This window comes from Dendrobates tinctorius, unplaced genomic scaffold (genome assembly GCF_039654945.1).
Source record: "Dendrobates tinctorius isolate UK_male_01 unplaced genomic scaffold, ASM3965494v1 ptg000162l, whole genome shotgun sequence".
Taxonomy (NCBI): Eukaryota; Metazoa; Chordata; class Amphibia; order Anura; family Dendrobatidae; genus Dendrobates; species Dendrobates tinctorius.
This window is the reverse complement of record NW_027361829.1, coordinates 15,734,705-15,749,453: the sequence shown is the minus strand read 5'-3', so window position 1 is coordinate 15,749,453 and position 14,749 is coordinate 15,734,705. Positions and strand designations below refer to the sequence as shown.

General features: G+C 44.2%; 1 protein-coding gene across 1 annotated transcript in view; it reads left to right on the top strand.

Moving 5' to 3' along the window:
* Window positions 1–14,749, top strand: part of PKD1L1 (polycystin 1 like 1, transient receptor potential channel interacting) — a 901,078-nt gene that overhangs the window by 628,055 nt on the left and 258,274 nt on the right. The window contains exon 51 of the mRNA XM_073549827.1: window positions 11,429–11,599. Within this exon, the coding sequence (XP_073405928.1) occupies window positions 11,429–11,599 (171 nt within the window). The remainder of the gene's footprint in view (window positions 1–11,428; window positions 11,600–14,749) is intronic.

Below are 14,749 nucleotides of genomic sequence, written 5' to 3'. Positions count from 1 at the left end.
TTTTTCCAAAAACCCACCTGGGGTTAACTATTTACGAAAGAAATTTTTTAAAGTGTACTGTTCACTTTCATAGAACAACTTGTAAAACCCTCCTGGGTAAAAACCCTCCTGGGTAACTTATATACAACAAAAGATTCACTGGAGAATCAGTTCAATTCAGTTCTCCTGATTAGCATTGCCTTAAGCGTCAGGGTTTGGTCACTTGCATGGTAACTTGCAAGGCTGGCAAATCCCTGGCAGGGGAAAACCAGGATGCATAGTAACACCCTTAACCATCAATTGCTCAGGTTCTGCCACCAAGGTTTGGGTAGCTTGCTCACGCACTTTGGGGTTGCATTGAACTGCAATTGTAGATAATGCAGTGGTTACCTATATTACAGCTGGTGGTGCCAGAGGGGTTAATGAAAAGGCTGCCGATGCTGCGGCCGTACCTGCCAGTGGTATCATCCCGCTATCAGCCTTTTCCTCCACTGCGATCAGGGGTTGTCAGATAGGATGCGGCTCCATTAAATGCTCTCCTTTCTGCAGGGACATTTTCCATTTTTCCATTGCTGTCAGCTTAGCGTCCTGGAATTGATGATGCAACCCCTCCCATTGTTCTATGGGGAGCGCCGGCCTGTCACACGCGGTAGACGGTAACGTGGGTATAGGAGCAGGTTCTAGAATACCCCATTTGGGTGCCATTCCCCGGTCCCAAGCTACATCTAGGACAACCTGACCGGATTTCGGGGTGGCCTCCCGATGGGGCCCAGCAGGGCCTCCCATGTCCCAGGGGCGTTGGACGTACCTGCTCCTCCAGGGCTGCGGTGATCTTCATCAGCCTCCGGAGATGGGGAGGCTGGCGGGGCAGCGTGTACCGATGATGGTGGTACGTGGGATGACTGTGCGTAGCGGGGATGAGGGTACCAAGATGGCAGACTCCTCCTGGGAAGCCTGGCATTGTTGTTCCAACAGAGCCTGCTTGATCTGAAGTTTTCTATGCAGCTCCGCGATTTCCTCCTCCAGCTGCAACAGGCCGAGCGGTGTTGAGCGTCCAGAGCCTGATTTCCCGGAGCGGGAGACGCTGACATATCTCTGCTGTGCTCCACAGGCCTCCTGCTGCTCTCCATCATGGCCTCCTGGTACTGTGTCTTCTTTTCCGCTCTCTTTCCTGCTGTGGGGTTTCTCTCCACCCACGAGGGGCGGCGCCTTTTTCATTTGCCGCCATACAAGGTTAAGATCCGGACCCCTCTCTGGGTCGACCATGATGCAGTAGCATAGAAGTACAGGCAGGAGAGGTTTATGTCATTTCGCGCTCTTTCTTGGGTGCCGCCCACGAAGGCACACCTTACTTCACTGCCATGGCGGCCATCTTTACAGTCCAATTCACAGTCCAATAAATCGATTCCTTTGCACATTTCAGGTTTAGTATTTCTCTAATCAATCAAGTCTTCGGCACACAGGACCCAGTGGCACCGGGCTTCATTATCCTTTTCGTGATGCCAAAAATGGATCATCCCCAGGGCTGTGGGGTTACTCGAAATCAGGCTGGTATCTCATAAAGGGATGTGTCACGGTGGCAGTGACCCGGTCTGTGGTCCTGGGTGTCCATGTAAAATAGGTGGAATGAAGCTGAATAAGGTTTATAGGTAGATGATTCGTGACGCCACCTGTGGTACTCAGCAATGAAGGTGTTAAGCCAACGCTGCAGTGCAGATCCTCTGGGACAGATGGTGGGGTGCAGCAAAGTTGTAATAGCTTTCCACAGGTAGAGCTGTAGTCCCAGGGCAGATATAGTAGATGTTGAGGTTGATGGTGTAGTGTTAGGCTCAGAGATGTAGCAGTTCTGAGTGGGTTGGCGCGGGAAGAAGGCAATGACACAGCTGAGTGCAGTTCCAATTCTTTTACTCACGTTTCTGGCACAGACAGATGCCCGCTTCAGTGCCGCAGCATCCAGGTCAGGGACTCAGCCAACTCCCAGGCAGATGGAATTAACCCTTCCAGCACTCCCTTTCGTGTACCTTTTCTGAACGTCTCCTTTCTAGCGCTAATCTGAAGTACTTGCAGTTCTGAATTACACTCAAGTTCCTCCTTCTTGATGTTACTTATATCTCCACTCGTATAACGGGCAGCTGTAGCCTGCTTCAGGGACTCCATACAATCATGTCCCGGCTCACACACGTTGCTGCTGCGTCTTTGAGTCTTAGGTGGGAATAAAGTGGTCACAACTTCTATTCCTCCGGTTTCTGCTGTAAGATCATATTCATTAGTATCACAAACAGCCTCGGATACCGGCGCCTGGCCTTGGCGCATTAAACTTAGGAAAGGGCTCTGCACTAGCCCTAATCCCCAGTCTCTCTTCTCCTCACGTTCTGTTATTATCTATCTTCCTTCTGAACAACTGATCCTTATTTCTTCCTCTTTCCTTGCTAACAGCTCCAGCTCACAGGGAGCTGCTGCAACCACGTCCTTCCATCTTCCTTCCCTCCGACTTCCTGTCAGCTTTCCCCTCTAGTTTCTAAGCTCCACCCAGCACCCTTCATGAACCAAAGCAGCTGCCATAAAGGGTGCTCTGCTGTTCTAAGGTGTCTGTGCTGGATGTAGGTGCTGGAATCTGGTCAGGTGTTACCAAGTTACCTGGGGAGTTGGATACTACAACACCGGAGGAGGTGCAGTATCTCTGTTGCGACTGAACCCTCAGGTGCACCACAAATACAAGCAATACAACTTAACTCCCGACCAAGACAATCGTCCACGAGTCCTTAACATCCGGAGACCCTGTAATACAGGTCAGTTCGAAGGGTCTTTCATTTTTTAGAACTTTTAACAAACAGTATAGGAAAAGACAGAGCAGAGGAAGAAGGATAGCAGTTGAAGCGAAAAAAGAGAGTGTGGGAAATAAGTAACGGAGAGGCAAAAAAAGGGGAGGGAAGGAAAAAACGAGGGGGTAAGAGAAGGAGTACCCACCTGACCAAGTCCACCACTCAGCCTGATGTTTTCAGTTAACCTCAGCGGGTTTGCCTCCAGCATTAGATCACAATACTCACTAGAGCTTTGAAAATCCATCCATCCAAGCCAAGTAGCCCAAAACTTTGGGTATGATTCATGTATGGATGAGGTGAGGTCCTCCATATACATAATTTCATTGACTTTTGCGATCCACTGAGTTATGGTTGGAGGAGTGGGACTCTTCCATCTCTCCAGGATGCAAGCCCTCGCAGCCATGATCAAAAATTTCAACAAAGAGGATTTATAGATCCGGAGAGGTATTTCATTATGTTGGAGTAGTATCAGAACCAGAGTCATGGAGTCAACTTTTTGGAACTGCCCGTAACCCAACAAATAATTTCCCACACCCCTGTCCAAAATGATTGCAAAATGTCACATTGCCAGAAAATATGAAAAATCATGCCCTCTGCCTTTCCACACCTCCAGCAGTTGGGGTCAATCTCTGGAAATATGGTGTGCAACCTCGAGGTCACTCTGTACCATCTGGACAAAATCTTATAGCCAGCCTCCTGGAACGTAGAGCTAATCGAGGCACAGTGTACAAGGGTAAAAATTCAAGTTCTCTGATCTTCCGTAAAATAAATATTTAACTCTCTCTCCCACTGTGCAAGGAAAGAAGGGGGCAACCGGCTCTGGGGGTCCATCAACATAGAGTAGGTTTTAGCTAAGGTGTGTCTGATTGGGCCCGGGCTATTACATACCCAAAATTGGGTTTTGGGTCATCTAAATGAACTTTTAGGGGGAAGGCTGCTGAAAAAGTGGGCAAGTTGCAAACACCTCCAACTCCCCAGGAGTATTGGATCTATTTTGGAGGTAAGGTCACTCAGAGAAGGCCAGGAGGCTCCCTCTCTCCAGTTTTCTACTCTATCCATCCCCGAATCTATCCATACTCGAAAAATGGAGTCCGAGCAGCTAGGGACAAATTTAGGATGACTCAACACTGGAGTGAGAGGAGAAGCCTCTGGGAGTAAATGTAAACGGACTAGTGCTGTATTTTAAAGTGGATCCAATAGTCAGATGGGATTTGATTTGCTCTGGGGCCGAAAGTAAAATCCATGGGAGGGTCTTCAATGGGGTCGGGCAAAAACTTTGTTCTATTTGAACCTATGCCTTATGGTGACCATTTCTGCACCAGTCTATCATTCTAGCTAGTTGGCCTGAAAAGTGATACATTTTTAGATCTGGAATCCCCACTCCCCCCAACCTCTTGGGCCTGCAGAGAACCTCCCTCTTTAGTCCAGCAGATTTTTTTCCCCATATAAACGAGACTTGAATGGACCCTAATTTTCTAAAAAAGTTAGCAGGGATATTGAAGGGGAGAGCTTGTAGAATATGCAGGACTCTCGGTAATATGTCCATCTTAAAAATTTAGCATCTGCCTCATCAGGTGAAGGATATCTTGGACCACCTATCACAGTCTGCTTGAATGCATATTAAAAGGCTTGGGAAGTTCCATCGATATAGAGAATTGATGTCTGCAGATAGTCTTACTCCTAAATATTTCAGGTGTTGGGTAGCCCATTTGAAACTGAAGGACTTCTGTAAAGATCTTACAAGTTCCTGGGAAGAATTAATGTTAAGCGCCTCGGATTTTGAAAAATTAATCTTGAAATTAGACAATTGGGCATATGTTCTGAATTCATTCATTAGGTTAGGCAGGGAGATCTTAGGTGAGGTAGCAAAGAAAAGAAGGTCATCAGCGTATGCTGCTGCTTTATAAGTGTTTTGAAGTACATGAATACCCGAGATATTGGGCTTGGCTCTAACATGTCTAAGAAAGGAATCCATGCAAAGAGAAAAGGTCGAGCAGCGCGAAACGGCCGTTGTCAGCCTTTCTTGCACTCCTTATGTCACTCCCCCGACTTGACATGTTTATGATATGTCAATAAATCAGTGAAACTTTTATCTCGATGAGTGCGACCTTTTCTCTTTGCATGGATTCCCAGGATTGACTGTTTCCAGGTCTGGCACCCGAGATTCTCAGCTGCTGGGCTTCTGTATGCCGCACATCATTTGAAGTCACACGGTAACAGCGGTGCCGTCCGCTTTTTATCTTGAGTTTTGTGATTTAATATGTCTAAGAAAGGGTTCAAGGGTGAGGATGAAAATAAGGGGGGACAGAGGGCATCCCTGTCATGTGCCATTATAAATATAAAACGGATCTGAAAGTGCATCGTTCACGGAAGGGACTGAATATAGAGACAGGATCCACTGGAGCATCCTTGGTCCCAGACATAGGTGAGTGAGGGTCTCTTCCATGAAAACCAAATAGAGCATATCAAATGCCTTCTCGGCATCAGTGGATAAGAGGATTGATGGGACATTCCTGGATTTAGCATGATGAAAACCAAATAGAGCCTATCAAATGCCTTCTCGGCATCAGTGGATAAGAGGATTGATGGGACATTCCTGGATTTAGCATGATGAATTAAGTTAATAGACTTAATAGTATTATACCTGGCCTCTTGGCCTGGCATAAATCCAGCTTGGTCCGGGTGATCGATTCCCGAGAGAATGGGAGCAAGTCTAGATGCAAGGATATTGGCAAAGAGTTTTACATCAACATTTAACAGGGAAATGGGGCAGAAGCTAGCTCACTGGGTCGGGTCTTTCCCTTCTTTATTTATCACCGCAATATGGGCTCTCAGAGAATCTGAATGTGAAGGGTTATTTTTAGACATTGAATTAAAAGAGGCTAACATTCCAGGGATTAGTAAATCTCTGCATTTTTTGTAGTAAAGCCGTCGGGACCTGGTGCCTTACCCATTTTAGAGGCAGAAATAGATGAGCGCACTTCTTGTTCTGTTATGTGTTCCTCCAGCATCAAGATGTCACTGGAGATCAGCCTTGGTAAACCTGCCTTCGTAATATATTCCTTTTCACGGGAACGAAAACCGAGTGAGGCGGTGGCAGGATTTTTATTATCTGAGTTGTAAAGGGACGCGTAAAATGTCTGAATGGCTTTTGCAAAGTCATGTGAGGATTGGACACATTTAGCATGGGCGTTGGAGAATATTTCTGGAATGTAAGACCTAGCTCTTTGCTGTCTTAATGCTTTTGTGTGGGATCTGCTACATTTGTTCCCATGTTCGTAGTAGTGTCGCCTACAATGGGCTAGAATTTCCTTGGCCTTTTTATTAAGAAGGTTACGCAAATTGTCTCACACCTTAATGAGTGCAATTTTGCTGCTTCTGTAGGGGAAGTTGTTGTGAATTCTCTTTCTGGGCTCCCTCTGGTTACTGAAGGTAGTGGAGCTGGTCAGATTGACAAAGGTGTTGTGAGTTCTCTTTCTGGGCTCCCTCTGGTGGTTACTGAAGGTAGTGGAGCTGGTCAGATTGACAGAGGCTTGCCACCTGATAATGATGATGACGACTGGAGATCTGGGGTTTCTGACTGGTGTTTTTAAGACAGCTGACTTCCTTCAATCCCTGCTGGTGATTTTCTTCCTGTGCCTTCTGAGGTCTGATGTCTCCTGCTCTGTTCCTGCATGGTTCAGCTAAGTGGTTCATTTGCCAATCTTTTTGCATTTGATCTGGTTTTGTCTATCTCTGCTTTGTGTGGGTCAGCTTGCTCCTGCTAGGGCTGTGCTGGATCACCGCCCATGTTACTGCATGTGTCAGTTTGTTCTGTCCCCTGTTATATTGGTCTCTTTTTGCTTTGCTTTCAGTATATAACAGAGTGCTGATATAGTGGGGGCGAAGTCGTGTGACTTCAGTGTTTTTTTTGTGCATCAGACGTGTTGGATTTTTCAGGGTTTTTTGCGTGATTGCAGACAGTGTCTTTTCTTTCCTGTCCTGTCTAGTCAGTTTGGGCCCCATCATTTGCTCAGTCTATTTTTCTGCATGCGTTCGTGTTTTCATCTTGTCTCACCGATAATATATGTTTGGGGGCTATCTATTCCTTTGAGGTCTGCTCCGGGGCAGTTTAGATTTCAACTTTCTTGCTTTAAGCTGAGCTAGCTCTCCGGCTGTGCTGAGGCATCTAGGGCATTGTAGGCACGCTCCACGGCTACTGCTAGTTGTGTGGATAGGATCAGGGGTCTGCAATCTGCTTAGTTACTAACCTCTCTGGTTTTCTGGTGGCTTAACCTGGTCCTGCTATCCTCCTCGGTGACCCATTCATAACAGGAAGTTTTATGGCTTGTTTCCAGTATTTTTAATTGAGTCAGAAGGGCATCAAGATCGGCCTCCTTCTCCCTCTTCCGCATCACCCCATGTTTTATCAATACTCCTATGATCACGCATTTATGAGCCTCCCAAACAGTGTTTGGAGAAGTATCAGCAGATTTGTTTAGTTCAAAAAATTCTCTCAAGGTCTGGGAAATCTCCTGAGCAACCATAGGATCATCCAGGAGAGAGGAGTTTAGTCTCCATTGCCATTGACGGGAGGCCGAGGAGGGAAGGGCAAGCACGATAGCACAGAGCGCATGGTCCGAGAAGGTGATGGAGTCTATGGCAGTCTCCTGTATCTTAGAGATATCTTTGTGGTGTATGAAGAAATAGTCTAGTCTAGAATAAGAGTCATGGACTGACGAGTAAAAAGAGAAGTCCCTTTCCGATGGGTGTAGTAGTCTCCAAGTGTTGATAAGTGTCACGGGGCAGTAGGGAAAAAACAGGAGATGTGGAACCTGGGCCCCTAAACTTCCCCTCAGGCTAAGCAGGTGCCCTGACTTTCCTTAACTTGGGAGTATACTTGATGGTAGTGAGGCCCAAGTCCCCAACCTGTCCCTATCTCCTGTTTAGCCCTGAGCTAAACCCGCAACCCCCTCCCCAGGAGGTGAGACAGGGAATAAAGTGAACTGCACCAATAACACAAAAGGAAAAGATAAAACAGACACCATGGGGTTAAAGCAACTGAAACCCAAAACTTAGCTTTCTCTGCTACCAATGCAGAGAAAGGCACCCGATCAGCATCCAGCAGCATCACCACTGCTCCAGATAAGCTGAACCCCCTCTGCACCAGGTAGGTCCAGTCTTCACAAAGGTTGGTTAGCAAATGACCAGTATTACCAACAGTGAATTGTAGCACCAGGTGGCCTTATAAAGGGAAGTGGGAGTAGCCGACCAACTACAGTTGTAGTAACACCAGCGGCCACCGGGGGCAAAAACCCATATTAACCCCCGAGTGCCAGAAAGGGAAAAAGGTTTATATAAGAGAGTCCAGACTCTGACACAGATCCAAAAATGGATTGTGACAATAAGTTGGTGATCATGTAATGTCCTTCTAAGTCTATGTAGTGCTGCTAGTGAATAAGATGAAGCTCCAGAAGATGTGTCTACAGATGAGTCAAGTGCAATATTGAGGTCGCCCCCCAGGACCAGAGTACCCTCCGAGAACTCAGCAATAAAATCCAGGAGACCCGCCAGCGCAGAGATCTGTCCGACATTAGGTAAGTACACAGAGGCAAGAGAAAAGATGTGGGAAGCTATTTTCCCCTTTAACAACATCATTCTACCCATGTTATCCATGCGAGAATCCATAAACTCCCATGGGAGAGCCCGGGAAATGAGGGTACCCGCCCCTCTAGATTTTGAGTCAGGAGAGCAGCTCTGAAACTCTGGAAACCAATGAGAAGATAGTTTGACTGATTTGGCTGGGCTGGCATGTGTTTCTTGCAAGAAAGCGATTTGGAAATGGGATTTTCTCAAAAAACTTGTCAGAAGGGCTCTCTTGCCTAAACTATGCAATCCCTTTACATTAAGTGAGCCACACTTTACTTCCATTGGGATGGCATGAGGCATAGTGAAAGCAGGCTGTGGGTCCCCATGTGTGTATGGGGGGAATGGGCAGGTGGGAGGAGGGGTGAAGGTAAGGAGGGAATAGATAGGGGGAAAAAAATACAAAAATAGGGAAAGAAAGTAGAAAGTAGTTAATGCGAAACGCTAAAAAGGAGAATGGAGGAAAATTCCTCCACCAGTAGTACTGGTGAGCTCTCCGCACCCTGAGCAAAACGAGGGCAAAGAACCACCTAGCAAATCCAAACTGGACTTGCAAGTACTTTGGGGAACACAGAAAACCGTGAGTCAGTGCCCCAACAGACAAAGGACATAAGAACATACACTAACTGAGCAAGATAAGATAATACTACTCACCCACAAGAACCCGACCCAACTCCAATTTGGGTAGTATAGCATCGGGTTTCCTCAAAATCACAGAGTATACAATTCTATCAGTCAGAACAGGGGGTAGGAGGAAGGGGGACCAAGATAAATTTACACATGGCTATATTAAACTCAGGCATTTTAGATGAACAAAAGCATATAAGCCGCAGCCCTATGGGACAGGATCACATTAATTCCCTCCAAGTCTACCTCATCAGACAGGAGGGAGAAAACCTCAGAATAGCCATACAACATTTGAAGCAGAGTGTCAGATGGGAGCCTCAAAGGGAGTGGAGCTCGTCGTAAAATCAGCCTTCTTCTTTTCCTGCACATGGGAAGATTGTCTGCCCCTATTCCTCCTTTCCCTCTGAGGTAGCGGCTGAGGACGCTCAACTTGTAGCCAACTTGGTACAGGGAATGGTGATATATCCAAAAATGTTAACAAATTCTTGAGCTCATCCAGGTGTTTAAGGGTGAGGACAGAGCCCTCTCTCCGTATGTTTAGATGGAATGGGTGGCCCCACCAGTAAGTGGCTCCAGACTCCTTGACCTTTTGCAGTAGTGTCAGAAGAATATGTCTCATAAACAAGGTGCAAGATGAAATATCCGGAAACAAATGGATCTCCACTCCCTCTAGGGAAAAAGGCCCAGATGTCCAAGCTTTACGCATGATACTCTCCTTCTCTGAGAAGTAGTGCATTCTGCACAGAACATCTCTGGGTTTTGGGCTGGAAGGTGGCCCCTGACGTGTGACTATGTATTCTGTCAAACACAATAGGAGTCTCTGGCGCTCTTTGCGTAATTTGGTTAAAGATAGCTGTGACTTTTTGAGATAAGGTATCCATGGTGACGCTCTCAGGTATACCTTTGAGGCGCACGTTATTGCGTCGACCACGATTCTCCTGGTCATCCAGCAACAGCATCATGTCCTGCATATGAGCCTGTGATGATGAGAGCTCCTGCTCCAGAGAAGACTGCCTCTCAGATACTGATGCTGTAGCCTCCTCAACTGAGGCCGTGCAAGCGGATAGTGTGTCCATATCATTTCTAAGGGCTGAAACTGCCCTTTCCTGTGAAGCTTCTATCCTAGCTATCAGGGAGTCTGTCTGCTTTAGTAGGAAGGGCTTTGATCAGCTCCTGCAGGCTGTGGAAGTCAGACTGGGAGACTGCATGGATGGGGCTGCAGTGTATTGTGGCATTGCCTTCTGCCTGTGTCTTTCCCTGCCAATCTCCACCAGCTTTCTCTCCCTGGTCTGCTGCATTCTTGGTGTGCACTGAATCTGGGCTTCGGTGGGGGTTGAGTCACCCTCCCCAGGTTAGACCTGAACACTCCTTCCCTGACTCCCCACAGACTTCTCCTCTGACATACCTCGTGGTCTCACAGTGCTGGACGCCATTGCTGAGGCTGTTGCTGGCTTCCCCTTCGGCATACTGCTCTGTAACATGCTGGTCAGGGCTGTTTCTTTGTGCTGGGAAGGGACCGGAGTGTTGCTAGAACCTGTTCCCCTTCTTCTGGAAGCACACATGGACCCTGTGGGTGAGTTAGTGAAGTATATTCTCCCTGTCCCAGGAGCACTAGGAAGCAGCTTCTTCAGTCCTTCACAGCTAAGCCACGCCCCCATGGGATCGATCTTGCTCTGTAAACTTGTATTGAGCCATGCCGCAACCCATCTAGTGATGCAGCAGTCCAGTTGATGCAGTTGTCTAGTGGGTGCGGCCTCGCTCACTGCAAGTGTATGGAGTGAGGCCGTGCCCATTACGCGGGCTTTGGCCGGGAGTATGTATATTGCATACGTACCTGCTGGTCTCGGCTCAGAAACATGCAAATCTTCACAACACACAGTGCATGCGCTCAGAGGGATTCATAAATCTGTAGTCACACAGAGTGATTGCAGACTTCTCATTTTGGACTGGACAATCCTTTTAACTTAGGGTACATTTGGACGAACATTGTATATTTATATTTATACAAATCTTTAAAAAGCTTAGTGCCAAAAATGACAGACATGACAGACATGAATAACTATGAGTTGTTCATTTAAAACAAGTTATCACCTATTCATTGAATGGGTGATAAGTTGTTGATTGCTGACATGCAACACTTGCTGCCAAATGTGTATTACATGTGCATTTTAAATGGTATTTTTCATGGTTGCATGACATCGCAGGTTGCAAGAACTAATGTGAGTGATTATAACATGTAAAACGTATGTTAAGTGGAATATGTTGGTGCTCTACATATATTGGACTTAAATAAATATGTTTTTATGACCTTTCAAAAGTTGTATTGCAATTTTGACAGTGGAGTACATTAATAATTTTATGTGTTCTTTTTTCAGATTTTACTCATTGCACTGTTTGTAGCATGGCTTAAAAGAGACAAGACTGACTTCTTTTTGGAAGCATTAAGTGAAGATGTGAAGTACATTGTTGGAGAGCCATGTCTGTCTCCAGAGAACTTAACAGCTCATTCTCGACAAAGCAGTCATGAAACATTAACCTTTGAAAAGGTATACATTTTATCAGGGATGAATGTTTAAAGATATTTTCCATTTTTTGTTGCTGTATACTTAAAATTAACATTCTTTGATAGTAACCTCATTGAACAATGTGGTCCTGATTTTACATATCAGTCTTGATGAAAGGTGCACTAGAAAAGATTGCTAGAGTATATTTCTGTTGTAGTTTGCCCTATTTTTAACCATTAATTATGTGGAATTTGTCCATTGTGCTCAGCCACGCATCTAATCGATCAATCCCATCCACATTTCAAAAACATAGTTGAGCTTACTGTAGTTGGCATAAAAACACTAAAAGCCATAAAATGTGGTTCAAAAACTTTGGTACATTTCAAAAAGTTGTGGGAATTGTGGCAAAAACTTAAATGAATTGGAGCCTGTGTCTACACATATGCGCAAAATTCTCGGTAAACAATTATCCTTTTGGTAAAGTAAAAAAAAACAATGGTTATTGAAATAACCTGCAACTGACAATGCAATGAAATTTAGAGATTGCTTTTAAATTGTGGTTGTGATTCAAAGCAAAATTTTTGAAAAGCAAATGAATGAAATATCCAGGAGACAAATGATGGTACCCTTTGAAAAGATTGAACTTAATTTAACCATAGGGACAAATTAAAACAAAGTGTGTCCTGTAAGCAACACAGATGTCTAGAAACATGTTTTTGGTCCGTCTGCCTATTTAAGTGTATGTGCACATGTTGCGGATTCGTCTGCGGATTTTTCCGCACGGAGTCTTCAGAATCCGCAGGTAACATGACCTGCATTTTACCTGCGTATTTACTGCAGATTTTCTGCAGATTTGGCCTGCGTTTTTACACCTGCGGATTCCTATAATGGAATGGGTGTAAAAACGCTGCGGATTCCGCACAAAGAATTGACATGCTGCGGATAATAAACAGCTGCGTTTCCACGCGGAATTATCTGCAGCGGTGTTTCTTTTCCGTAGCCTAACATGGTACTGTACACCGCATGAGAATCTGCAGTGGATCCGCAGGGCAGAATCCTCTGTGGATCCGCACACAAATCCGCAACGTGCTGTTTGGTATCATGAAGTACCACGCTGAACATGGAGCAAAGAAAGCTAATGGAGAGAGTTATCTCAGGACATTAGAAAGAAAATTATACACCAACATGATAAATGTAAAAGCTACAAAACCATCTTGATGTTCCTGTTACTATTGTAGCACATAATATTCAGAAGTTTTAAAGCGAACCTGTCACTTGAAAAAACGCTATTAACCTGAAGATATGGGGTTAACCCCTTAAAAATTGGAGGTTTTTTGTTATTTCATTTTTTGCTCCCCTTCTTACCAGAGCCATAACTTTTTTATTTTTCGGTTTAAAATGGCCATGTGAGTGCATGTTTTTTGCGGGACAAATTGTACTTTTGAACGGCACAATTGATTTTAACATATCGTGTACTTGAAAACGGGGAAAAAATTTCAAGTATGGTGAAATTGCAAAAAATTGCAATTCCACACTTGTTTCTTTTTCTTTTACCATGTTTACTAAATGCTAAAACTGACCTGCCATTATGATTCTCCTGGTCATTACGAGTTCATAGACACCAAATATTTCTAGGTTATTTTTTAAGTGGTGAAAAAAAATCCAAACTTTGTTAAAAAAAAAATGGCACCATATTCCAAGACCTGTAGCGTCTCCTTTTTTGTGATTTGGGGCTAGGTGAGGACTTATGTTTTGCGTGCCGAGCTGATGTTTTTATTGTACCATTTTGATGCAGATATAGTTTTTTGATTGCCTGTTATTTCATTTTATTGCAATGTTGCGGCGACCAAAAAAGCGTAATTCTGGCGTTTTTTACTTTTTTCTTGTTATGCCATTTACCGATCGGGTTAATTCTTTTTTTATATTGATAGATAGGGCAATTCTGAAAGTGGCAATACCAAATATGTGTGTGTTTGATTTTTTTTATTTTCTTTTTTTTTGAATGGGGCAAAAGGGGGTGATCTGACCTTTTACATTTTTTAATTTTTTTTATATTTTAAAAGCATTTCTTTTTTACTTTTTGCATGCTTCAATAGTCTCCATGGGAGACTAGAACCTGCAATTGTCTGATCAGCTCTGCTACATACAGGCGATGATCATATCACCACTCCCAACGCGTTTCTTCCTATAAAGATTCTTAGGACTTAGTGGTCCTCTGAAAGAAAAGACGGGGTGAGATTGTTCCTTTTACTGGTCTCCTGCAATATAATTAATAATATGGGCCCATTCTCTAATGTCTGTATAATTGGGTGTTGGTATATTTTGGAGAACATGTTTTACTGGTTGTTAATATGAAGTTTATCATGGGCAATTTTTTTGCGGAGATGCTGGTTTGATGGTGCTAGGATATAATCAGCATTTCTGTTTGCTATGAAAAATTAAATGCTCTGAATTTGATATTCGTCCTGATAGTGGTAAAAGTCAGATAAACTTGCTGCATATACCATTTAGGCTGGTTGTGATTACCATATATACCACTTTTAGCGCAGGATTGCGCAGCACAGTTGTACGATCAAGCACTGGTTTGCACTTTACCTTTGTCTGTATTGCACTAATTTTTGTGTAGTGATATACTCATGAGTAATTTTTTTAGAAAAAGTTTTTTAAAAATTAATTGAATAACAGCTATATTTTACTTCCAATTTGCTATATACTAAGAATTCTAGTTTGGAGGATATACCCACTGCTTATTTTTGACTAACATACCCCTAACCCTAATCCGAACCCTAACCCTAATCCTAACTTTAGCCCAAATCCTAACCCTAACTTTAGCCCTAACCCTAATGGGATAATGGAAATAAATACTTTTTTTTATTTTAGTATTTTTCCCTAACTAAGGGGGTGAGAAAGGGGTGTGTGATTTACTATTTATAGTGGGTTTTTATGTTTGGCAGCTGTCACACGCTAAAAGATGCTTTTTATTGCAAAAATAATTCTTGCATCACCACATTTTGAGAGCTATAATTTTTCCGTATTTTGGCCCTTAGAGTAATGTGGGGTCTTATTTTTTGCGGGACGAGTTGATGTTTTTATTGGTACCATTTTCGGGCACGTGACTTTTTTGATCGCTTTTTATTATGATTTTTGGGACGCAGAATGAACAAAAACCAGCAATTCATGAATTTCTTTTGG